Raw genomic sequence first — 26949 nt, 5'->3', positions numbered from 1 at the left:
TTAATGTCAGAGCAACTGCCGTCATAAATATTTGATGAACGTTGGGGCGCTCTGTTGTCATTGGCCCAGGCAGCCATGGATGGGGTGGGAGGGGCATCAGGGGGCGGGGCCTCAAAGGTTACGCTCCTTCGTAGTCCTCTGGCTCCCTTTAACACTGATCTGTTGTATTTTCACAGAAGGTTCATCTTTTTCTTTTACATCTCATGTTTCATGAAGTCTTTTTGTCGTATGTTGTGTGTTTGGGTCATTTACCATATTTTCCTTGTTGTGTAACAGAACGTTCTGAAGTCATATATTTGTGCAATTTCATTTTATTGAAACAAAACAAGAAAAGACAAAGGAGTAGGTGTATATGTGCAGATCTGCGTGAACTCTGTGACAGTTCTGCTGGATTAATTGTTGATGTGTCAATGTGAAGCACCTGTTATCTTGAAGCTCCCCCTTCAGTGCAGGTGACAGGTGAGTTCAGGTCAATCATTCTACTTTTCCTTTACTTGTTGAATGACCGGCTCGACAAACTTCAACCATTTTGTTTGGTCTGATGCATGTTTGACGACAGGAGGATTATTTTGTTCCTTAGAGAACATGGTGAGGTATGAAGATGTTTTTATTCATTTAAGGTTTGTGGAAATAAGTTGTTTATCATGTTTTCAGTAATAATGGAGTAGGTTTATACGGCGCTTTTCTCTTTTCCATACTCAAAGTACATACATTCGATCTATTATTCATTCACTCTGACAGACTACACCTGTCAATCCACACCAACGGCCCCTCCCACTACCAAACATTCACACACCAGTGTGACTGACACTGGTGGGCAGGTGGGTGAAGTGTCTTGCCTAATGACACAACAACACATGACTAGGACAGAGCAGGATTTGAACTGCCAACCCTCTGGTTATTGGACGACCCGCTCTACCTCCTGAACCACAGTCATCCCTTAATACAGAAGTCATAGTGCTGTGAAGAGAAAGTACATAAAAGGGAACCTTAGACATCAGTGGAAACTGTTTTTTTTTATCCAACGACGGCTTCGTGTAGTTTTAGTCTCGGTTCATCTTTAGTGTCATAATATTCAAAGGCTGATAAGGAACGGTTTGACTGTTCCTTGAACCTGTTACAACTAAAACCTGTTCTGAAAATGTAAGGACAGGAAGTAGTAAATATTTGTGTCAAAATGTTGAGAGTAAAATTAAAATGTGTGAAAGATGAATCCTGGTAAAAAAAAAAAAAAAAAATAGCAGAATAACTTAGTTCCATCTATGCACAAGAGGAGACTGCATTGTTACATTTAGGAAGAGGGCATTTAGTCACTCATCTTTTTCATTTAAAGCTGCTCATGAGTGGAACACAGTACCTGTAAATATCAGGGAAATGCCCACATACAACACATTTAAAACTCATTTAAGAAAATGGCTTTTGAACAGACCTACTAACATCAGTTTCTGTAGTCTGGAGTTAAACGTGCTCCTAACAATGCATTGACAGTTTAATGCACTATACTGTCTTGTATAAATGTGATGTATGCAGTTTTATGAATGTGATTTATATTGTATTAATGCTGACGTATCCTGTTTTTAGGGTGACTCTCTAACATTTGTCCAGGGACAACAGATGAAAAATAACCATGAGGCTAACTCTGGTACATTTGCAGTAACGTTGATGAAGGGACATTGTCCCTGTCAAATAAACTAATAAATTAAATTAAATCAAAATAAATTAATTCATTTAGTTAATGAAAACTTCAAAGAGTTATAAATCTAACACATATAAAAACTGAACCAGATCCACGTTCACAGTCATAAATCAAACTGATAGGCCAGATGAAACTGAATCTTGTTCACAGCTCCATGGTGCCTCCACGGCGGCGTCTCCTGGGTAACATCTCCTCTGCAGCGTCTCCTTGGCAGTGTCTCCTTGGTGGCATCTCCACGATGGCCTCTCCTTGGTGGTGTCTTCGAGGCAGCGTCTCCTTGGTGGTGTCTCTTGGTGGTGTCTCCTCTGTGTCGTCTCTTTGGCAGCGTCTTCTCAGTGTCGTCTCCTCAGCGGCATCTCCATGATGGCATCTCCTTGATGGTGTCTCCCTGACAGCGTCTCCTTGGTGGCATCTCCTCGGTGGTGTCTCCTTGGTGGCGTTTCCTCACCAGCGTCTCCTTAGTGGCGTCTCCTTGGTGGCATCTCCTTGATGGTGACTCCCTGGTGGTGTCTCCTTGGTGACATCTCCTTGGCGGTGTCTCTGTGGTGGCGTCTCCTCAGCAGCGTCTCCTTGGTGGTGTCTCTGTACCAGGGTTTCCTTTGCGGTGTCTCCTCAGTGGCATCTCCGTGGCAGTGTCTCCTCAGTGGCATCTCCATGGCAGTGTCTCCTCAGTGGCGTCTCCATGGCGGTGTCTCTTCAGTGGTGTGTCCTCAGTGGTGTCTCCTCTGTGGTGTCTCCGTAGCAGTGTCTCCTCAGTGGTGTCTCCATGGCAGTGTCTCCTCAGTGGCGTCTCCATGGCGGTGTCTCCTCAGTGGCGTCTCCTCAGTGGCGTCTCCTCAGTGGTGTCTCCTTAGAGGCATCTCTTCAGTGGCGTCTCCATGGCGGTGTCTCCTCAGTGGTGTGTCCTCAGTGGTGTCTCCTCAGTGGCGTCTCCTCAGTGGTGTCTCCTCAGTGGTGTCTCCTCAGTGGCGTCTCTTCAGTGGCGTCTCCATGGCGGTGTCTCCTCAGTGGTGTCTCCTCAGTGGTGTCTCCTCAGTGGCGTCTCCTCAGTGGCATCTCCGTGGCGGTATCTCGTTGCCCAATCCTCCGGGTGCAGTTTTACTCTTTCTTTGTTGGACATTCATCGCTCTTGGCAGGTGAAGTCGCCCACTTCTCACTCCTACACCATCTCTCCGACTTCCTGCCAGTCTTCAGATGCAGTTTGGAGATGACTAGGCCTTATTCCATCACTGATGATCATTTATTTAAGGCTGGGTTAGCGCCGGCGGGCGCGTCCTGGCAGCGAAGCAGCAGAGCGTGGCGTTTTACCGTTCGGGCCTCGCTGGGATCAGCACAATGCCGCAGTCTGATCTAGATCCATCACTAACCATCAGCGGCTGGAAGACGTTCACCGCCTGTCATCAAGACAGGACGGCGGCGAAGCGTTCGCCCTGCAGCCGGCAGGACGGAGGGAAACCCTTTCGTCCTCCTCGTCTTCCTCAGTCTGTCAACAAAGCAAATATGGACAGAGTAAGGACACTGTCAGTATTACATAACTGTTAGTATTAAGAGAAAGGAAAAAAAAGAACAAGAAAAAGGAGAAGAGGAGGAGGAAGAAGAGGAGGAAGAGTCCATTTCCAGTGTTTCTGCTTCCATCACATGTACATGACACTCAGCCTCTGCTCTTTGCAGATCAAGGGATAAAAGCACCATCGAGTCCAATCACAGAGCAGATGCTCAGCAGGCACCGCCACCCTCTTCTTCTTTCTTTGTTTTTATTCTTTTTCTTTTTCTTTTTCTTCTCCTTTTTCTTCTTTCTTTCTTCGTTTTCTTTTTTCATTTTTTCTTTTTCTTCTTTTTCTTCTTTTTTTCTTCTTTTTCTTTGACTGGGTTCTAAAGGCGGCTTAATGACACTGCTGCATCGACTTGACCTCATTGTTTTGTTAATGAAGTCAGAGGAGGATTATGGGTAAACTGGTTTCAGCAAAGGAGCTAATGCATTTAATGATGTGATTAGTTCCTGGTTGCTCTTTGGGGAGTTGGAGGCTGTGAACTCATTGTTTGTTGTGTTTTGTTGTTTTTTAGGAACCTTCTGGACAGAGACACATTCTCCAAGTCTGACCCAAGTAAGAAGCAACACAAACAAACACACATTACGGTTATTTTAGTTTTATTTTGACACAGCGTTGACTTTACATTAATTTACTGTCTATTATCAGTTTATCTGGATTAAATTAACATAATTTCAGACTCAAATTAATCACTGATTAAAGGGTTTGCATCGACCTCCATCTATTTTCTATCATTTTTTTCAACTGAACTTGTCTGTTATTTTAGTTTATTAATATAAGTTGTTGTGAGTGGTTATGTTTTATTGGTTAGGGTTAGGAACAGGGACAGATTTAGGAACAGGGTTAGAATTAGGAACAGGGTTAGGCAGGGCTTCGTTGGTTCTGTTGTCCACTTCATGTTTCAGCAGAACCTCATGTTCATTTCATTGGTTTGTGTGAAACCTGTTCATTTACATTTACATGTGACCCAGTTTGGTGATGAGGGGGCATGGTCTTAATCACATGGTCTCATGGATGGTCACATGTGTTCACATATGATTCCAAGGACTAATTTAGTGTGACGCCATAAAAACAAACTCATCTCTGCAATTTCCCAGATTGGGATCAATAAAGTCTCTCTCTCTCTCTCTCTCTCTCTCTCTCTCTCTCTCTCTCTCTCTCTCTCTCTCTCTCTCTCTCTCTCTCTCGCTCTCTTACTGTGTGTTTTAGTCCTAATCTCCTCCTTTGTGATCAATCAATCAATCAATCATTTATTCACCAATGGTTTAATCAAGTCACACTTTACCCCAGGCATAAATCTACAGTTAATTAATGCTCTAATTAATGTCACCTGGATAATCAGCTCTGCTTCCTGTTCTCAGCCTCAGACCTTTCTGTTCCATTGACTACTTATTATGGGATGGATGTAAATACTGGTTCCATAGGGTTAGAAATGATCAATGATCAGTTAATGGATTAGTTTTAACTTTGAACTTCATCATTAATTATGTTGATAATCAGTTCATCAGAGTCATTTATTTAACAAAGTCACAGAAAAATGTTCTTTATGGTGTTTTGTACATTTGTGTCTCATCTGTAACTGTATGTGTCCTCTACTTCCACTGGGTCATGTGGGTGGTGGTTGGTTTTAGATGACTACTATATTGATCCGTTTAGTTTTAGATAATTAGTGTACTGATTTGTTAAATTTTAAGTGACAAATATGTTGATTCGTTCAGTTTTAGACGACTAGTATATTGATTCGTTAAATTTTAGGTGACAAATATATTGATTTGTTCAGTTTTACATGACTAGTAGCTCCATGTGATGTGGTGTTTGGATACAGTAAAGGCTGTGGATGTAAAACAAATGTCATGTTCGTGTCGGCTGATTGCTTCGCTGTGTTCTCACCGATGCTCCGTCACTGAAAAACAGTCAGGAAAAAAACACTCCCTTGGACGGAAACACTCCAATGTCAATAAGAAGCACTCTGCGATGCTTCCCGCCCACACAAACACTCAGAGACTCCACCCCCCCCTCTGAAATACCATCATGCTCCAAGGCAAAGCTCGAGTGACATTTAATTAGGGAGTTTTCCTCTGATGACGGGGTCCAGGGAAAGAACACGCTTTCAGCTGATTCTCAGCCACTATTTGTTCAATCTGAATAATTTCCAATATGTATAAACCCCCCCCCCCCCCCCTTCACATTAACAGTTTGTGTGCTGTACATCCAAGGAATCGCCAACAGAGAATGGAGAGAGGTGAGTAGAGGACTAAGAATATATAAAAACTAATCAAACTCTTCTACTATTAGTACTATTACTACTACTACTACTATTATTAATACTACTACTATTACTATTAGTACTACTATTACTACTACTATTAGTGCTATTACTACTACTACTTCTACTACTACTGCTATTACTACTACTTGTCCTACTACTACTATTACTACTTCTACCACTGCTACTACTACTACTGCTTTCAACAGTTAAATCTGGGATATATATGTAAGATTAATGGAGCTTCTTGTGTGTGTGTGTGTGTGTGTGTGTTCAGTTTGGCAGGACGGAGGTGATCGACAACACCCTGAATCCAGACTTCGTCCGTAAATTCATCTTGGACTATTTCTTTGAGGAACGACAGAATCTACGCTTTGACCTGTGAGTGTCTTATGTGCCTGTCACTGTATGTCGTGGTGTTGTGTTGTTGAGTTGTTGTGTGGTCGTGTTGTATTTTTGTGTTGTTGTGTATTGATATTATTGTGTTGTCGTTTTTGTGTATCTGCATTGGTGAGAGTGCTGCTCTTGTGGACAAAAGTTAGGTCTGAAATATTCATGGACGGAGCAGAGAGAGATGTGAGTCTTAAATAAAAGACCAGTTTTTATGACACTTTTTTAGCAGAATTTCCAGTTTAAATCTGCAGCCTCATACAATAATCTGAGATGTCCAGGTGAACACATGAATCCATGGTCTGAATATGAATGAAGAGTCCAGGTGAACACATGAGTCCATGGTCTGAATATGAAGAGTCCAAGTGAACACATTAATCCATGGTCTGAATATGAAGAGTCTACGTGAACACATGAATCCATGGTCTGAATATGAATGAAGAGTCCAGGTGAACACATGAATCCATGGTCTGAATATGAAGAGTCCAGGTGAACACATGAATCCATGGTCTGAATATGGAGAGTCCAGGTGAACACATGACTTGCAGTTGAGGCCCTCATCTCCTCTCGGGTTCAGTTCTGTTTGAAGTCTGCATTAGCTGATTTTTCTTTATTCGTGTGTTTTCAGGTACCAGCTGAGCGCCTCCTGCTGCAGCAGATGCAGGACACAGCCTCGTCTTAATGCTTTTAGACCTAAGTGCGCCTTTTGACACAGTCTTTCATACAAATTTAATTAAGTGCCTTAAGCGTCGGTCGGTATCTCCGGGTCAGCTCACATCTTACTGCTTTCATAGACCTGCTGTGTTAAAACTTCAACTAAAAACAGATGAGGAGACCTGGGGAATCCCTCAGAGCTTGGTTTAAGCCCACATCACATCCTCTCACCTTCTAAATATTTAGTTTATCTAAGTTAATTGTACATTAACTAAAACAGATGAGTCAGAGAGAGATTTGTAGAAATGTGTTCGGATTTTGCTTAAAGTGAAGATTTGTAGATTTGAAGTCTATGAGTTACAGTCATTTTTATCACAAAAGTTTTCATTCAAATGTTCGGAAAATAGATGAATGGTGGATGGAATAATAAACAAATAATACAAGTAAAAAAAACAAATCTTATATAACCTGCCCCTATCCTACATAATAAAATAATATAAATATGTATTTTTAATTAAACTATTTCTTCTCATATCTAACCTTAACTTGGCTCAGGTCAACATTTTTTATTCATATATTTTGTAAAATTTAATTTTTTAGCATCATTTTAAGTTGTAACCACCCTTAAGTTGTAACCACCCTTTGCTTTGATAAACTGATATAAGATATAATTACATACTACAATAAAATTGGAGTATTGCCCCACACAGTGCAAAGAGAAGGTACACAACAATAAAAACAAAAAAATGCAGGGACTATAAAAAAATAGAACCAAATATACACAGGATAGAAAATCTGTGTGCAAAAAATATACATATCTGCAAAAATAATAAATACAGTGTATAAAATGTATGTCTTGCCTAACAGGTAGCCATGTCCAAACTCAGTCTGTTCATTGTTTAGGGCTATTGCCCTGTTGTAAAAACTGTCCCTGAGTCTGTTTGTCCGTGAACGCAGCACCCTGAATCTCCTCCAGAGGGCAGCAAGTCAAGCACCCAGTGTCCTGGGTGTGTACAGCCTATCAGGATGCTGCTGGCCAATGATCCTCTGGGCGATGTTAATGACCCTCTGCAGCGCCTTCTTGTGTTCTATGGTGCAGCTCGAGAACCTTATTTTCTAAAAGCCAGCAGTGGTTTTCATGCTGGACCAAGACCACAGCCATTTTGTCCTCCAGTAAAGCTAGGGTCTTCCTCAGGGAGACATGATTCAAATCACCCAAAATAAAGTTCAGAGCCTCCGGTAAGATAGTCTGCAATATCTGTACGACATCAAATATAGTGTGGGAGGCAGAATCGGCATTAGCCTTAGGGTGAATGTATACGACAGTTATAAAAAGCTGAGGGAACTCCCTGGGCAGGTAGAATGGGTGCAACGACACTGACAAAAAGGAGTCCTGCACAGCTGCTGCTTCCTAAGGTGCAGTCTGACATCACCTCTTTTCCCCTGCTTTCTCTTCTTTCTGATCCCATCTACAGAAAAAGCGCGGCCCATTCACCAAGCTCTCCAAAGAAACATTGGTATCTCATGAATGACATCCATCACTCAAGCACTTGTACAGTTCATTTGCAGCAGCATATCCTGAGAGTAGACATGACATGTCCCTTGTGGGATAGCAACCCCACTGACACTACTCGCAAACAGAAAGTTCAGCAAAAACCACAACTGCGCAAAGTAAGGTACATCTGTATCCGATCAGTGCTAGGTGAGTACTCACACCATAAGACGCTCACATAAAAACATCTAAGAACATTAAAAACAAACATAAAATCTCAAAAGCTGGGACAGATACCAAGCCCCAAAGACAGACAAACTCAACACAAGGGACCTGAGAGAGAATCATGAAGTCCTGGGGGAACTCATCTACCTCGTGCTTGCCAAGGCTAAACAACAAAGTATCAATCGCCTAAGACTATAAGACCAGGAACACCAACCTGTGCACTGCCTGGACTGACTACAAGAAAGCCTATGACTCAATGTCACACACATGGATACTAGAGTGTCTAAAGCTGTATAACATCAACAGGACACGAAGAGAGTTCATTCAGAACTCGATGAGGCTATGGAAGATGACTCTGGAGGTCAACTTAAGGCAGTTGAGCAGGTGAGCATCAGATGTGGCATATACCAGGAGATGCTCTGTCCCCTCTGCTGTTCTGCATAGGCCTAAACCTCCTCAGCCACATCATGACTAGAAGTGGCTTTAGGGAACCGGGTCTGAACCATCAGCCACCTCCTCCACATGGATGACATCAAGTTGTATGCCAAGAACTCCCTGATTCACCTCACTCAGATCTACAGCAAAGACATCGGGATGCCATTCGGACTAGATAAATGTGGGCAGATGGTATCTAGAAGAGGAAAGATGATCACAACTGAAGGGGTTGAACTATCTGAAGGAAACATTGCAGATGTGCAGGACAGTTACAAATACCTGGGGATCCTGCAGGCAAATGACAATCATGTGGGGGCAGCTCGGAGGTCAGCCACAGCCAAATACCTACAGAGGGTAAGGCAGGTCCTGAAAAGTCAGCTGAATGACAAAAATAAGTTCCAGACCATTAACACCTATGCCCTGCCAGTGATCAGATACCCCCCTGGCATAATATTCTGGCCACTGGAAGAGATACAAGCCATGGATATCAAGACAAGGAAGATCCTTACCATCCATGGAGGGTTTCACCTTAAGTCCAGCATCCTGAGGCTGTGCATGAAGCAAAAGGAGGGAGGCTGAGGACTAGTAAGTGTCAGAGCTACTGTCCAGAAGGAAACAACAAGCCTCCAACAATACAGCAAGAAGATGGCCCCCAATGACCAACTGCTAAGTGAATGCCTCAGGCAACAGAGGCCCAGTAATGAGGAGGAGCCAGAGGGGCTATCATGGAAGGACAAGCCCCTGCATAGCATGTACCATCGACAAATTGAAGTGGCTGATATCAAAAATTTATCAGTGGTTGGAAAAAGGAAGGACTGAAAGACAGGACAGAGACACTAGTCATGGCTTCACAAGAACAGGCCCTGAACACAAGACCAATACAGGCCGGGGTCTAAACAAGTCAAACAAGTCTTTAGGGCTAGGTCTACCACATCAGACAAGAGCCCAGTTGTAGGTCAATCTGAAATCCACCACATGCTCCACATTCACCTTCATGAACCAACAAATAACCACTTTTATGGATGATCTGGGTTGGTCACTTCCCTTCTGCTGCTGTATCTGATGATGTTCATATGTCACATGATTATAGACCATTATGGAGTTTATTCCATTGAAGGGCGTCCTCCCCCAGGTAAAATGGAGACTATGTAGTTTATGGTTTTACTTAGTTTCAACCAAATATTAAAACCTTATTTGTGTGCAAAATTTGAAAAAGGTACAACAGATAATAAAAAACAACAACAAGTGGTTTAAAAGGAAATTTACCGAGATGGAGCTGATCCTCTCTGTTAAGACTGAATATATAATATATTTATGTAAATGGAGGAGGAGCAGCAGGAGCTTCACAGTTTTACCTTCTGAATCCCATAATGTCACGGATTTAATCTGAAGTGTTGTTATTGTAAAAAAAAAAATCTTTAATAAATTGAGAGAAAATTAAGGAAACGCCACCACAATGACACTAGTTTTACATTTTGCTCAGGTGCCTTTGTAATAGTAGGATTTTTACCTCCGCCAAGGAGGTTATGTTTTTGCCAGGGTTTGTTTGTTTGTTTGTTTGTTTGTTTGTTTGTTTGTTTGTTTGTTTGTTTGTCTGTCTGTTTGTTTGTCTGTCCGTTAGTGTGCAACATAACTCAAAAAGTTATGGACAGATTTCGATGAAATTTTCAGGGTTTGTTGGAAATGGGATAAGGAAGAAATGATTAAATTTTGGTGGTGATCGGGGGTGGGGGGGCCCACGGGGGGGGCCACTGATCGTTAGTGTGCAACATAACTCAAAAAGTTATGGACAGATTTGGCTGAAATTTTCAGGGTTTGTTGGAAATGGGATGAGGAAGAAATGATAAAATTTTGGTGGTGACCGGGGGTGGGGGGGCCCACGGGGGTGGGGGGGTGGGGGGGCACTGATCAGCCTTGGCGGAGGTCTGCGCTCTCCGAGTGCTTCTAGTAGATTATTGATTGGTTATTGGTTATGACCCTGTAAAGACAGTTAACGTTAAGGTCCATCAGCCTGGACCTGTTTACCACACACACATCATCTCACTGATACGATGACAGTTGAAGTGGAATGTTATCAGGAGCTGAGTGTTTAGTGACTGACAGAAATGCAGAGCTGTCACATGGTACTAAATATCACATGGTATTAAATATCACATGGCGTCCTGTCAGTCTCTGTCCTGTCTTCGTCCACTCTGATGCATCATCTTCTTCTCTGCAGGTATGATCTGGACTGCAAGAGTGACAACCTCTCCAAGCATGTAAGTGTGACCTTCTCTTCGGCCGTTCACCAATCAGATATTTGTTCACCCATCATCATGCATACATCTGTAGGACAATAGCAGCTTGATTTGGAAATGACTGTCAGAGGTAAAAATGTCCCAAACAATGACCCTGACCCATAACGCAGGGGTAAAAATGATCCAAAGAATGACCCCCGACTCATAACACAGAGGTAAGAATAACCCAAAGAACGACCCAACCCAAAATGCAGAGGTAAAAATGACCCAAAGAACAATCCCCAAACCTTAACGCAGAGATAAAAATACCCTGAACAATGACTCGACCCAATACGCAGAGGTAAAAATGACCCACACAATGACCCAACGGATAACACAGAGGTAAAAATAACCCGAACGATGACTCAACCCTCAATGCAGACATAAAATTGACCTGAAGAATGACCAAATCCTTAAGAGGTAAAAATGACCGAAAGAACAACCTGACCCAAAAGACAGAGGTAAAAATGACCCGAAGAACAACTCCTACCCTATAACAGAGGGAAAAATGACCAGAAGAATGACCCCTGACCCTTAACAGGTAAAAATGACTCAAAGAACAACCCCCACCCCATAACACGGAGGTGAAAATGACCCAAAGAACGACACAACCCTTAACACACAGGTAAATAACCCAAAGAATGACCCAACCCAAAGCGCAGAAGTAAAAATGACCCAAACAACAACCTGACAGATAGAGTAGAGGTAAAAATAACCTGAAGAATTACCTGACCCTTAACACTGAAGTAAAAATGACTCAAAGAATGACCTGCCCCTTAACGCAGAGATAAAAATGACCCAAAGACCCCAACCCTTAACAGGTAAAAATGACCCAAAGAATGACCCCTGACCCTTAACCCTTTCATGCATGAATTATGAGAACCTTAGTCAAGATTTTTTTTCTTGAGTGTTTTTATTCCTCCTTTGACATGAAAAAACAATGCCATTAAGTTTTTTTTTTTTTTTTTTATGGAGTTACAAAAATGTCCACGCATTTCATTTTTGAAGTAAAGAAACATGTTTAAAACCCAATATCAGAAAGTGATGTAAAAACAATGAAATAATAACATTTTAAATGCTGCTAATCCGATGTTTTCTCACATTTTAACATGTTCTAATGCTAGTTATTACTCACTTCATGGAGATAATTTGCAAAAAAAAAAACAAACTGTTTTGTCTAACAAATGACAATTGATTTACACTCAAACATGTTTCTGCAAATCAGGTCGATCAAAAACAGCAAAGTTTCAGTAATGGTCTGAATGTCAGTGTATGGGATGATGCATAAGCGTCCACTGTGTTGGCTGATATGGAACTAAAACAACAAAACTCATGAATATACAATAGAACAGCTGTAAAATAACTGTCCACTGTAGTGACTGCCATGCATGAAAGGGTTAACAGGTAAAAATGACCCAAAGAATGACCCCTGACCCTTAACTCCAATGATCTGTCAGTTTCACAGCTGGTTTTCTCCAGGTTTATGATACTTTCATAATTTAAAGTGTCATAACTTGGTGGATCCTGATCTGTTTCTAATGGACCACATGCTCGTATTTTATCCATAAGCCCACATTGTGCTGGCATTGTAGCCCAGGTTTATGACTGCAGGCAGGGGGGGGTTTCCTCAGCGCTGACCATCCCATGGCCTGCGGCGTCCGTTGAGAGCTCGCGCTTCGCTGTCAGCGTGAACTGGAGGACGGTTGGATGCGTCCTGTTGTCACCGTGGATACACAGAGATGCCTCCATTGTGTGTTGACGGTGTGTCCCCACGGTCGGACAGCTATAAATAACAGGAAACACACATGAGTACAGTATGGGTGTGGGCGGCGCCGGTGCCAGCGGCCGCCGCCTCCTCACTCTCAGATGGAGCAGATGTTTTTCCATATGGTCGAGCTTATACCTTGAGCAGAAACAGCTGCAGGGATGATGAGCAGAGACAGAACGAACAGAGAAATGTCATTAAGGGCTGGATAAGGGTTTGCATTTCACCCTCGTGACTGGGTCTAGTGTATGTCATGGAACAGGAATCTGCACCATAACCAGTTTATTTACTGGATCTGCACCACAACCAGTTTATTTACTGGATCTGAACCATAACCAGTTTACTTACTGGATCTGTAACATAACCAGTTTATTTACTGGATCTGAACCATAACCAGTTTACTTACTGGATCTGTAACATAACCAGTTTATTTACTGGATCTGCACCATAACCAGTTTATTTACTGGATCTGCACCATAACCAGTTTATTTACTGGATCTGAACCATAACCAGTTTACTTACTGGATCTGTAACATAACCAGTTTATTTACTGGATCTGAACCATAACCAGTTTACTTACTGGATCTGTAACATAACCAGTTTATTTACTGGATCTGTACCATAACCAGTTTATTTACTGGATCTGTACCATAACCAGTTTATTTACCGGATCTGCACCATAACCAGTTTATTTACAGGATCTGCACCACAACCAGTTTATTTACCAGATCTGCACCATAACCAGTTTATTTACTGGATCTGCACCATAACCAGTTTATTTACCGGATCTGAACCACAACCAGTTTATTTACTGGATCTGCACCATAACCGGTTTATTTACTGAATCTGCACCATAACCAGTTTATTTACTGGATCTGAACCGCAACCAGTTTATTTACTGGATGTTTCTGCAGGCTGTGGTTATGGGCCACGTTTTGACTGAGGCTTAAGTCTATGATTAATGACAGAAAACATGGATTATGGATGACAGTTTTTTTTTTCCAAACGTTAAGTATTGAAAAACCCACAGGTGGAGTGTACAACCCTTATGACTCGGTTAGGCTTTGCCTCCTTGCAGTAAACAGTACAGTGTTGATCAAGTAAATGATTTTAATTAGAAAAAGCTGTGAAATCAAACTAAATGTTAATTTGTCATCATTTCACAGTGGTTCTGTTCTGAAGTAGATGTAAACAGACCCAGATATCTGCATAAGTCTTCATTCTTAATTAATGGTTTATGGTTTAAATGGGTTTATCTGTCAGGATTAAGTGTGTCAGGCAAAATGTCACCACGTTAAAGTTAGAAGAAAAACAGAATGAACCACAGTCACTTTGTGTTTATTGATCGACTGAAGATACAAAAGAAGAAAATAGAAAATATAGACAGAACAGAGTTAAAAAGTAGAATCTACCTTCAACCTCATTCCCTTTAAAACACACCCATCATCATTTTCCCCTTTAATGGTTTTTACAGAAAATCATGAATTCAAACCATTGATTACGTTACACAGGACACGACAAAGCAATGTTTTATTTATTTGCGGGTTTTACACAAATAAAATCAACCAGTCATTTCACATATCAGATGTCCTGTGACCAACCTTGACTTGTTTGTATGAAAACCAAAAATGATAACGATAATGACGTAAAAGTACTCATAGGTCAGTACTTGTGTATTCATCATGTCACCTACCTGAGTCATGTGACCACCCACCGTACAGCCTGATTGGTCATTCATTTCTATTGGTTTAGACCATAAGGAGACTTTAAACACAGCAGTAATTAAACTCAGTCAAATGTGATTAATATTATAGTTAATTTCTGCAGTTGGACCTGATTGGACCACGGTGATGGAATATTTAGACATTATATACTCGTGTTTACATTAATACATGATGCTGCTTTTTCATAAATGACATGAATTGTGACATCAAACTGAAACATAATGGACTGAAGCCATGGTTTAATCAATCACAAATTCTTGAAGGTTAAAGAGTCTAAAACTGAATTTAAAGAATCCACTTCAGTTAATGAATGTGTACATAATAATCATAACTTCTACCATTAAAGGTTTCAACCTTTTATCTGAATAAAATAAACCACATTAAGAACATAAAGTAAAGAATTCAAAGTGTGTTAGACACTGACCTGATTAAAAAAGGACATGTTTATCATATTGGTGAATTAATCATCATGCATAGTGATGAGTTTAATTGACTTCAGCTGCTGTTGATTGTAATCAGAAAAGGTGAAGCTTAAGCACAAATCTAGGAGGTTTTATTTCAGAATAATAATAATCATAATAATAATAAAGACAAGGACAGGTTAGGAAATGAACCAAACATGCGTAACCACCACTTCTGTTCACATCTGGACTCATTTAATGATTTTTGTCCCATGAACGCAGGGTTAATATTCAGTGTTTGACATCTTCACTATAATGCATTCAAAGACAGTTGGACACAACAGACACCGCAGTAACAAAGGGTTTCAAAATTTAAATAAATAAATAAATAAAAGGGTTTCAGTCTGATGTACGCTGTGTTTGTTGGTTTCACACATCACAGGAAGAAAAAACACAGCTTGAACAGTATCTGATAGACTTTATAGATACTGGTACTGGTACCGGTACTGGTATTGTGTTGTTTTTTAACCAGTTTATGGACGCTATAGAGTAGTTCTCAACCATGTTTGAACAAATGCCCATCATGAGCCTCCTGCCTCCCCCCTGAAAAAAAATTTTGTGGCGGGGAGTAGAGGTGGGTAATCTCAGCTCCATAGAGTAAAAATCCTGCTATGAATTGGTTCTACCTGTTCACTTGACACAGGTGATTCCATTAATTATCCCTTCATCTACCTGGATGAGGAGTTGTGCTCATCAAACTGGGCTGGTTCAGTGAGTGGTTGGAACAAATACATGGCAGGACTTTTACTCTATGGAGCTGGGATTACCCACCTCTACTCCCCGTCACAACAGGGGCTTTATATTGCTCTGTACCTTATGCCCCCCTCACCTCAACATTATCCTTCTTGTCGCCCCCAATATTTATGCCCCCTCCAATACAAAGCAGGGGATGGGGGTCAGGGGGTGCAGTAAATAACTAACATTATGGACCTCAATGTGAAAAAGAGGGATGTGTGTGTGTGTGTGTGTGTGTGTGTGTGTGTGGGTGGGGGGGTGGGGGGGGGTTTATATACATTATAAGGAATAACACTGACTACAACCCCCACCATTTGTGTCTCAGTGCCCATCTCTCAGCTTTCTCCTTCCAAAGGCCGACGTTGCCCCAACGCCCCCATTAAGGAACACCACATCTTGTGTGTCCACCTGATATTGGTACTGGTACTGGTACTGGTACCGGTACTGGTATTTTTAACCTGTGTCCTTGCTTGTCCAAATGATCCTGGTACTGGCACTGGTACTGGTATTGTGTTGTTTTTTAACCTGTGTCCTTATATGTTCTCCAGGACTTCCTGGGCCAGGCCTTCTGTACTTTGGGTGAGATCGTGGGTTCTCTGGGAAGTCGCCTGGAGAAACCGTTGATGTAAGTAGAACCAGAGGAACGTCTTACTGTCACACATCAGCCAAGACATGAGTCCACATGTCCACATACAAGTCCACATGTCCACATACGAATCCACATGTCCACATACGAATCCACATGTCCACATGAGTCCACATATGAGTCCACATATGAGTCTACATGTCCACATATGAGTCTACATGTCCACATATAAGTCCACATGTCCATGAGTCCACATGTCCACATATGAGTCCACATGTCCACATATGAGTCCACATGTCCACATATGAGTCCACATGTCCACATGAGTCCACATGTCCGCATATGAGTCCACATGTCCACATATGAGTCCACATGTCCACATATGAGTCCACATGTCCACATGAGTCCACATGTCCACATATGAGTCCACATGTCCACATATGAGTCCACATGTCCTCATACAAACACCCACAGACCTGTCGACTGACTCAGTTCAGTCCAAACCAGTTTTGTGTTGGACTTTAACCTGTAGATCAGATGATGATGATGATGATGGAAGTTTGCAGGGTGAGGGTTCAGTCACATGATCTTTACAGGTAGAGTCACCACCATCATCTCCACCTACAGTTAAACTCCACCCTTTACACCAAGCACAACTGGAGAAACAGAGTTAATATAAAAAGGAACAGTTCCTTTAGGTCCATAAATGCATTTTTCATGATTTTCATAAAACAAAAGCTCCATTATGTAGTGTATGTAATGTTTGACTGTTTTACTTAATCTCACTCATATTGTGTTGTTTCATGTTGTTAAATCTTTTACTGCTGATTTAAAACCACATATATCTGTCTAGTTTGTAAACATCATATGAGGATATTTTTATGTAGAATCATTTCCATGATGTGAATCATAGAATATTCACGCCACATTAATCCAGATTACATCATGTTTACATCCTGTTTTCCTGTATTTTGCTGTGCTTTGTGAGGTTTTGTGCTGCTGGATCTGTCGGTTCCAGCCCTTCTGTCTCTGATCCCTTTCCATCTGCCTCGTCCTGAGTGGCCTCGGTTCTCGTACAGTGAATTAATTTGACTTGACGCTTCAAAGCGGCATCCTGAGTCTCAGGTGATGGCGGTTCAAAGCTCGTTCATCAGCGACGCGTCCATATGCGTTTTGCTGCGAGGCCGCCGTGGCGCTCGGCTAAATGAAATCATCTCGACCCCCCCTCGTTGTGAATCAGGCCCCGGGTCCGTGGCATTCATTTGGTCTATTTTTAGTGGTCAGTCTCCTTTGGCTTTATTGGCTGAATGCTACGCTTCGCCGGCCCAGGATGTAAACAAACATCCAGGATGAAATGTCACCACGTTCCTCTACTTTATGGTCAACGTTTGGCTGGTTTTACTGTTTTATTCTGCATATTAAACATCAGTTCATGTTCTAAAGACAGAGAACATGTAGTTCACTCTGATACTGTGTTTGATCTCATTTCAGTCATGGCCACAGTTCACAGGACATCACCGTATAGAACATACAAACATACACAACCATAACCATGTCCAGAGACTAACCACAACCATGTCCAGTGACTAACCTCAACCATAACCATGTCCAGAGACTAACCATAACCATAATCCTGTCCAGAGACTAACCATAACCATGTCCAGAGACTAACCACAACCATGTCCAGTGACTAACCTCAACCATAACCATGTCCAGAGACTAACCATAACCATAATCCTGTCCAGAGACTAACCATAACCATGTCCAGAGACTAACCATAACCATGTCCAGAGACTAACCATAACCATAATCCTGTCCAGAGACTAACCATAACCATGTCCAGAGACTAACCATAACCATGTCCAGAGACTAACCATAACCATAATCCTGTCCAGAGACTAACCATAACCATGTCCAGAGACTAACCATAACCATGTCCAGAGACTAACCATAACCATAATCTTGTCCAGAGACTAACCATAACCATAATCCTGTCCAGAGACTAACCATAACCATGTCCAGAGACTAACCATAACCATAACCATGTCCAGAGACTAATCATAACCATGTCCAGAGACTAACCATAACCATAATCCTGTCCAGAGACTAACCATAACCATGTCCAGTGACTAACCACAACCCTGTCCAGAGACTAACCACAACCATGTCCAGAGACTAACCATAACCATGTCCAGAGACTAACCATAACCATGTCCAGAGACTAACCACAACCCTGTCCAGAGACTAACCACAACCCTGTCCAGAGACTAACCACAACCATGTCCAGAGACTAACCATAACCATAACCCTGTCCAGAGACTAACCACAACCATGTCCAGAGACTAACCACAACCATGTCCAGAGACTAGCCATAACCCTGTCCAGAGACTAACCATAACCATATTTACTGCGAGGCCGCCGTGGCACTCGGCTAAATGAAATCATCTCGACCCCCCCTTGTTGTGAATCAGGCCCCGGGTCCGTGGCATTCATTTGGTCTATTTTTAGTGGTCAGTCTCCTTTGGCTTTATTGGCTGAATGCTACACTTCGCCAACCCAGGATGTAAACAAACATCCAGGATGAAATGTCACCATGTTCTTCTACTTTATGGTCAACGTTTGGCAAGTTTTACAATTTTATCCTGCCTATTAAACATCAGTTCAGGTTCTAAAGACAGAGAACATGTAGTTCACTCTGATACTGTGTTTAATCTCATTTCAGTCATGGTCACAGTTCACAGGACGTCACCGCATAGAACATACGAACATACACAACCATAACCATAACCATGTCCAGAGACTAATCATTAGAGCCCGACCGATATGGGATTTTTGGGGCCGATACCGATACTGGGGGCTAAAAAAAAAAAAGCTGGTATCCGATATATTTGGCCGATAACCGATATATCAGCCGATATGTGAAATAAGAATATTCATCTGCACAGGATATGTGACCCATGGGGAAACATGGGTTGTAGATGTGGTAATTTTTATGTTGGGGAGAGAAAACTTGTGGGAAAAGATGTGAGTCTATATTTAATAAGTAGTGACATAAAAATTGTTTGGTTAATCATTCTTTAAAATGTAAATGGCAATTAATGTACAGTACTAATACCCAGGTGCACCTACAGAATGAAATTGTGGCATTCTGGCTACATGAACTGTTTTTGTCTTGATTCGTTTTATGTCTTCAACATTTTGTCAGGACCAAAAACCTTGAACCTGAACAGAACTAATGATTCTGTTTTTACATGAGTTTCCTCAGATGAAACAGAGTTACGGTTATTTTGGAAACATTACTGAACTTCTGTTTTTGTGAAAAAAAAAACACCCAAAAACCCATTATACCTGAGTCATTATGTAACTGTTTCATTTGCTTTTCTGTTTTAATGGGTGACATTGAACCATTAATATTGGAACATGTCATTTTCATTTTGACTTTTTAAAGTCAAAGTTCATTTCATTTTCTTTTCCTGAAGCATTGCAGTTTGTTTCATCTGACTTTAATGTTGATATTTATTTATATGTTTTTCTTCAGTGGGATCCCTGGCAAGAAATGTGGAACCATCATAGTGAGAGCAGAAGAACTCAGCAACTGCAGGGTAAGAAAAGAATCAGTTCAATTCAACAGAAATTTATCGAATTCACCAGCATATGACAGATTATCACTGCTCCCAGATCTGTGTACATTTACTTACATACATATACACGTATACGCACATATATACATAAATGCATACACATATATACATATACACACTTAAAAAAACATATATGCACATATACATCGACACATATATACATATACAGATAAAAATATACATAGAATATAAATACACACATATATACATATATATACATACCATGTGAATGCACACTTTCGCTTCTAGACATCACATTATTGGTGTTGCCATGGCAGCAGAAATGTGCCTCCAATTAGTGTAAGTGTATTATCTGCAAGTTTATTCTCTAAAAGTATGAGCGTTCTCCAACAAAACACAAGAAGCATCTGAAAAAACATCCCTGTGTAGACAAGAACTAAACCCTGGACATCTTCCACCCTCCTCCACCCTTCTCCACCCACCTACATCCACCTCCACCCACCTTGTCATTTGGACAGAGATATTTATTAAAACCAACTTGCATTGACAGATGTGTTTAAGAAACATTCATAGACCAAATATGTTTAATATCTGCTTCAGTGTGAACAGGACATATTTGGTTTATTAAATCTGTTTCCTTGTCTTCCTCTTCAGGAGTCAGTGATGCTTCAGTTTTGTGGGAACAAACTGGATAAAAAGGACTTCTTTGGGAAATCCGATCCTTTCCTGGTGTTTTTCCGCAGTAATGAAGACGGATCGTAAGTTGAGTTTTCATGTTTCCAAAGACTGTGTAATGCATATAGAGTCCCATTGTTCACGCTCCAGAAAGCGTCCACACATGGACGGACCGGACGCCTATGTGACATACGTTACATAAGACCCGGCCTCGTATACGTGATTGCAGCGTCCGGGCGTCGAGGCGAGGAAGCGGCAGACGGAGCGATGAGCAAACATAATGGGACGGCGTTGACAGGACAGAGGCCGGACAGGGTGGAGTTAAGTGAGGAGCGTGTGCAGAAGTGGCGGTTCTTTATGCCCTGCAGATGCTTTTATTCAAGTCCACTCCAGCGTCTCACACTTAACACATGATGTTTCTGTGCAGCTGAGTATTTACTGATGCAGCTTAAATGTTGAGCCTCAGGCTTTAACAGCAGCTCCACGAACAGAGTTATTTCAGCCTCTGCAGGGTTTCCCCAAAGCCTTGGGCGCCAGATCCAGAGGCCCGGATGCTTAGGCCCCACCCACCTACAGTGCTTCACCTGTCACATGTATCTGTAGTCTTTCAGATGAGATAAATACACTCAAGCCCATCAGTGTCAGCTTTAACTCCATGGGTTTAGCTAAAATATTACATGAACAGTTTTGGAATTAAAACCATGAATTGAATAAATCCGTGAACATCCTGAAGCTCCTTCTTCAAATGGAATCAGTGAGTGGACGTTTGAACGTTTTAAGACAATAAATATGAGACAGGAGGAAGTCAGGGACTGTTTTATAATTCCCATGTCTGTGTCTGAAATGATTGCATTTGTGACCCACAGATACACCATCTGCCACAAAACAGAGGTTGTGAAGAACACCCTGGATCCAGTCTGGCAGGCGTTTAAGATCCCTGTGAGGGCGCTGTGTAACGGAGACTATGACCGGTAAGAGACACGGCGGCAGCAATTTGGGTTCAAATTATAGGAGAATTAATGACACTGAAAAGACTCTCAGGTTATTATTTAAAGAAACAATAAGAAGAGCTTCTTTGTCCTTGATCTGGTCTGATCCCGATGCACTCATTAAAGGACTTATGGGTTTTACAGACTAATGCAATAATAAGAGTTAGTCTGATATCATCCCATCCAACACATTCACTTTATTAAACAGTTTAACTCACATTAAACTCAAAGAGGTTCATCAATAAACATGACAATGAGCATGAAATAAATATCGAAAGTATAAATGTATCAAAGACATAGAAGTGGAATTCTAATGTTTAATAGAAGAAACAGTAGCTCATAGATTTCATGACAAACACACAGTTTACCCATTTGTTTTATGCTCATGTATAAAACATGTAGATGTTTTACATGTGGTATTTTATGTTTGAAATGAAAAATAATCCAAAAAAGTGTAAAATGTGCTTTATGCTGTATATTAATATTGACCAGATTTGAATCTATAAATCAATAATAATCAGTAACTGAATTTTTAATGTTTTTTTTCTCTCTTCATGTGTTTTTTTGTGCAGGAGTATCAAGGTGGAGGTTTACGATTGGGACAGAGATGGAGGGTGAGAGAACATGTATTTATGAGGTTTTTCATTTTTACTGGTATTTGATTTGATTTGTGAAAAACAAATAAAAATAATTGGAGTCATTTCCTCGAGGCCACAGGATGAAATAAAACCTGATGTTAATGGAAAATGAATGGTATGCTGCAGCACCAGATCTGAACCAGATGAACTGGGTTCTGCAGGTCCGTAAAATGTCTGGAATAAGGTTCTGACGCCTCCACGAAAATGTCAAAGAATCCGTTGAACAGGATTCAAGAAGAGAAAATGTTGACCTGTGCGAAGAAATTAAATACATTAAAATCCACCAATAAAACTGATCCTGGTCTGTGTTTACACCAGAGCATCAAATATTCACATTATGACACTTTAAATTCACAAACTGTACAAATATCACATTATTAAATACGTTTAGTCTCATGAACTGTATTTGAACCCAGTGATTGTTTCAACGTTTTTGATGTTTTTGTCATAAATATATGGGAAATTCCAGATTTACAGCAGCAAAGCACATAAGAGCAAAAAAAAAGAGCAAAATCAAAATAAAGAAAAATCAAAAAAAAGCTATAAATACTATTTACAGCTGTGCCCACGCTGCTGAGGCCACAGTTGGATAGGGGAGATATTCATACGTACACTGATACACACATATGTACACATATAATTATATATATAGACATGTAAACAGATTATACATATGACTATTTATAGCACGGTTTATTGGCCAGAATTATTTGGAGCAGTTTCTTTTGTGGAGCCTAACAGCTGCAGGAAGGAAAGACCTGTGATACCTCTCCTTCACACATTTTGGGTGTATCATCCTGTCACTAACGGAGCTCCTTAGTGCAGCAAGTGTAAGTGTGTGTGTGTGTGTGTGTGTGTATATATATATACAGTATATACAGTATATACATATATAAGAAATAAACGGTCTGTACTTTTTCCATTTGTTTTCAGATACATAGTTTTTCTCAGTCGTTGTAAAAGTCTTTGGTTTGTCCTTGTTACTGTGGATTTCTGCTATTTCAATTACCTTTGACCTCAGCTCTCATTAATGTCTAACCCCAAGTCCAACCAAGCAGATGAAGTCGGTCATTATTCCTCCGTCACCGGGGAGCTCATTATCCTTCCTCATTTGTCAAGACGACGACATGTGGACGTTGAAGCCTCTGATCTTATTTATTTGTTTGTTTGTTTTGTTTGTTTGTTTACATGTTTCCTGTTTCTGTTTCAGTCATGACTTCATCGGTGAGTTCAGCACCAGCTACAGACAAATGTCCAGAAGTCAGTCCCAGTTCCACATCTATGAGGTGAGACCTGAACCGGGACCAGAAACAGAGACCGGACCTCAGATCAGACTGAAGACCAGAACAGAGACCAGAAACAGAGACCAGAACCAGAAACAGAGGCCGGACCTCAGATCAGACTGAAGACCAGAAAAGAGACCAGAAGCTGAGACCAGAACCAGAGACTGGAACTGAGACTGAAACAGAGACTGGACGTCAGATCAGATTGAAGACCAGAACCAGAGACCGGAACTGAAATGGAGACTGGAATTGAGACCAGAATCCTGACCGGATCTGAGACCACACTAAGGATCGGACTTGATACCAGAACCCGAGACTTGAACCTAGACCTAGACCAGAACCAAGACAGTACCAAAGACTGGCCCAGAGACCACACTTCAGAGCTTCAACCAGAACCAGTAATATCTTATTGTCAGATTGTGAACATGATGCAAAGTTTGATTAAATCAGATCATTGTTTAATTCAGTGTCAGTGAAACATCAGATCTTCATCTAAATCATGTTCTTGTTTCTCCTCAGGTGTTAAATCCAAAGAAGAAAGGAAAGAAGAAGAAAAAATACCAAAACTCAGGAACGGTGAGTCGCCTTATCCAAAGAAACTAAAATAGTGGTTTATGTGAGGTCCAGACCAAGACCAGGATGTACCCAGACTGGGTCCAGACCAAGACCAGAATGTACCCAGACCAGGTCCAAACCAAGACCAGGATGTACCCAGACCGGGTCAAGACCAAGACCAGTATGTACCCAGACTTGGTCCTGACCAAGACCAGGATGTACCCAGACTTGGTCCAGACCAAGACCAAGACGTACCCAGACCAGGTCAACACTGAACATAGATGTTCATGGATGTTCATTGGTGGTTTCATGGTCTAAGGTGGACACGTCCATAGGTTAGTGTTTAGTTGAGTTCAGGTTCCAGAGGAACTGTGACTTGTGCACTTGGTTCCTCAACTGTTTTCAAGCCAGTAGTTTGTGTTTTAGTCATCATCAGGTTGAAGCCAGAAGTGACCATATTTGGACAAAAGGGGTGGATCTGCAGGACTAGCTTAATGACTTTTTTAGGAATAAATCTAAATAGAGGCTCTGGCACCATCACTAATGCTGGGCACACCACCAAGGGCCATGGAGAAGGAGAAGAACCAGGTACAGGCCAAGAACGTCCAGCAGCCCTCATTGTGTAGAAGAACTTTATTTAACTCTGAAGTTCCTCAGCTGAAACTTTTTTAACTCTGAAGTTCTTCAGCTGAAACTTCATTTTGGTGGAACCGTTGAACCAGGAAAAGATGTTTCATTAATCAACAATATGGTGGACATCAGATCTTCTGTTGGACCTGAGGTCAAGTTCATTATAAACCAGTGAGAGCCAGGGTTTCATGGAGCAGCATCTAGTGGTCATCAGTGGTACTACAACTTTAAAATATTATTAATTAATTCATAATTAATAATCAGATAACCTTTGGGCTGATTGTGAAAATAAGTTAGATGATGATGAAACCAGGGATGAAGGTGACGTACTGCTGATCCTTCACTAGAAGATGACGTTCTCTATCATGGTCCAACTGGACCGAACAGATCAGAACCATGACAGTAAAACAATACAAACCAACAGAAAGTCATCCACTAATGACTCTTCATTAATTCCACCTGGAACCTTGTACCATAGTTTCATATATAAAACCATTGTGTCGTGGGCCATGTTTTCATGTTTTTATTGGGATGAATGTTCCTCCATGTGTCTGATGGTGATGATGACAGTAAAGTCTGTTCTTCTTCTTCTTCTTCTTCTTCTTCTTCTTCTTGATGTTGGTGCCTCCAGGTGACGTTGCTGTCCTGTCTGGTGGACACTGAGCTGTCCTTCCTGGACTACATTAGAGGAGGGTATGTTCAACACTTTCACTTCTCTACTGGAGGATTTCTTGTATTTTCTGCTCCTTTTTTTTCATACTCCACCACATATTGGAGGCAAATATCATTGTTCTTAGATTGCATTTGTCTTGTGATATTTTATCTAAACCAGTATGTAGATGTAGTTTTTATACTTAAAATAATTAATAAATCATCTAAAGTCCTCCTCGTTGGCGTTTACATTAAATATCTGTGAAGTTCTGCCACAGATGTCGATGTATTGGATTGTACAGATAAGAAGTGAATTTATTTCCATTGATGGGCTGGGGGATTTATGTGACCACTAGAGGGAGCAGTGAGTCACTCTGATGATGAGAACCATAAAGAAACAACTGTCAGTCATAGAACAGAAGTGATAAAACTAGAGTCATTGTTTTCTCCACTGGACTCAGCTGTAAATGTAAAGAATGGAGTTGTATGGTAAATGTCAGCCTTTCTTCTATACGAGTCAGTTGGATTCTGAGGCTTATGAAGATATAAAGTTATTATGGGATGTTCATATCTTTGCTAAGTTTTTATTTATTTTTTTATTTATTAATCCACGGTTCAGACTAAACTGTGACAGTTCTGACCTTGTTGGATTCCAAACAGATCTTTAGTTCACTTACTAACAACACAAACAGAAAACAGAGGTGATCTGTGGTTTTACTGTGGCTATTTTCAGTCTAAAAATGAAGCTAAGCTAACAGAGCTATAATGTAAACTATCAGCTGACACATCAACATTATAAGACACAGTGTTGTTTTATCCACTGTTAAAATAAGTGTCTGAGTTTTAGTTTAATTAAACTTGATGATTCCATAAAACAGATAGAAACTATGAGGTTTATCATTTATTCAGTTACTGATCCAGTCTGTGGGTACATAGGGTTGGTTCCATGGTGGTTCTGGTTCTAAGTGTGTTCTGGTACCAGAATGACCCCTGTTGGTCAGAGTCTATGACATCAGTACCACATAAAACCACGTGTGTCTTTTACATAATTTTGTCTTGTTTAGTTTGTTGTGTGTGACTCATCAGTCCTGATGATTAAAACTGGAGCCTGTTTCATAATTTAATGAGAACAAAGTCCAGGTATTTGTGTTAAACCCTTACAGACCCAAACAACCAAAAGCATCTTCTCATCTCTAACGTTTAATACCTGTTGATCCATTAATCCTGTCAATACATGTAAATAATTGGTATAAAATGCAGTTTTTCATCTTTTCATGGTCGTCAGATATGACCCATTTGTGTGTTCAGAGGCTCCATAGTTACCATGGAAATACCGTCACATTGATTCACCAGTAAAACCCATGGAGTTGGATCAATGACAGTGGATGGACACACTGGGATTATGCTCCGTTAATGAGAGATTTGACTGAAAAAGACACTTTTTCTCTGTTTTGATATAATAACCTTTGAGTTTTCATGAACATCTACATGATCAGTAAATTAAATATAAGGATAAATACATGATTTATGTTAAAAAATGCAAAATACAGAGCATAATATTCTAATAAATGGTGATATATCAGAGAGAGAAAATCATCTGGGAACTGCCACAAAAGTATCAGTGGGTCTGAATGGATTAAAATGCAGAGTAAATGGGAGAAGTCCTCATTA

At 40.9% G+C, this 26949-nt stretch overlaps 1 protein-coding gene across 1 annotated transcript in view; it reads left to right on the top strand.

Moving 5' to 3' along the window:
* Nucleotides 1–26949, top strand: part of LOC115421425 (copine-8-like) — a 70463-nt gene that overhangs the window by 8999 nt on the left and 34515 nt on the right. Inside the window, exons 2-13 of the mRNA XM_030137315.1 lie at nucleotides 3761–3801; nucleotides 5442–5488; nucleotides 5790–5893; nucleotides 10927–10966; nucleotides 16218–16294; nucleotides 19794–19857; nucleotides 20512–20615; nucleotides 21399–21503; nucleotides 22094–22135; nucleotides 23370–23445; nucleotides 23962–24018; nucleotides 25259–25320. Of these exons, the coding sequence (XP_029993175.1) occupies nucleotides 3761–3801; nucleotides 5442–5488; nucleotides 5790–5893; nucleotides 10927–10966; nucleotides 16218–16294; nucleotides 19794–19857; nucleotides 20512–20615; nucleotides 21399–21503; nucleotides 22094–22135; nucleotides 23370–23445; nucleotides 23962–24018; nucleotides 25259–25320 (819 nt within the window). The remainder of the gene's footprint in view (nucleotides 1–3760; nucleotides 3802–5441; nucleotides 5489–5789; nucleotides 5894–10926; nucleotides 10967–16217; nucleotides 16295–19793; nucleotides 19858–20511; nucleotides 20616–21398; nucleotides 21504–22093; nucleotides 22136–23369; nucleotides 23446–23961; nucleotides 24019–25258; nucleotides 25321–26949) is intronic.

Source organism: Sphaeramia orbicularis, chromosome 6 (assembly GCF_902148855.1).
Source record: "Sphaeramia orbicularis chromosome 6, fSphaOr1.1, whole genome shotgun sequence".
Lineage (NCBI taxonomy): Eukaryota > Metazoa > Chordata > Actinopteri > Kurtiformes > Apogonidae > Sphaeramia > Sphaeramia orbicularis.
Note: the sequence above shows the minus strand (reverse complement) of the source record. Positions and strands in the feature narration are given on the sequence as shown.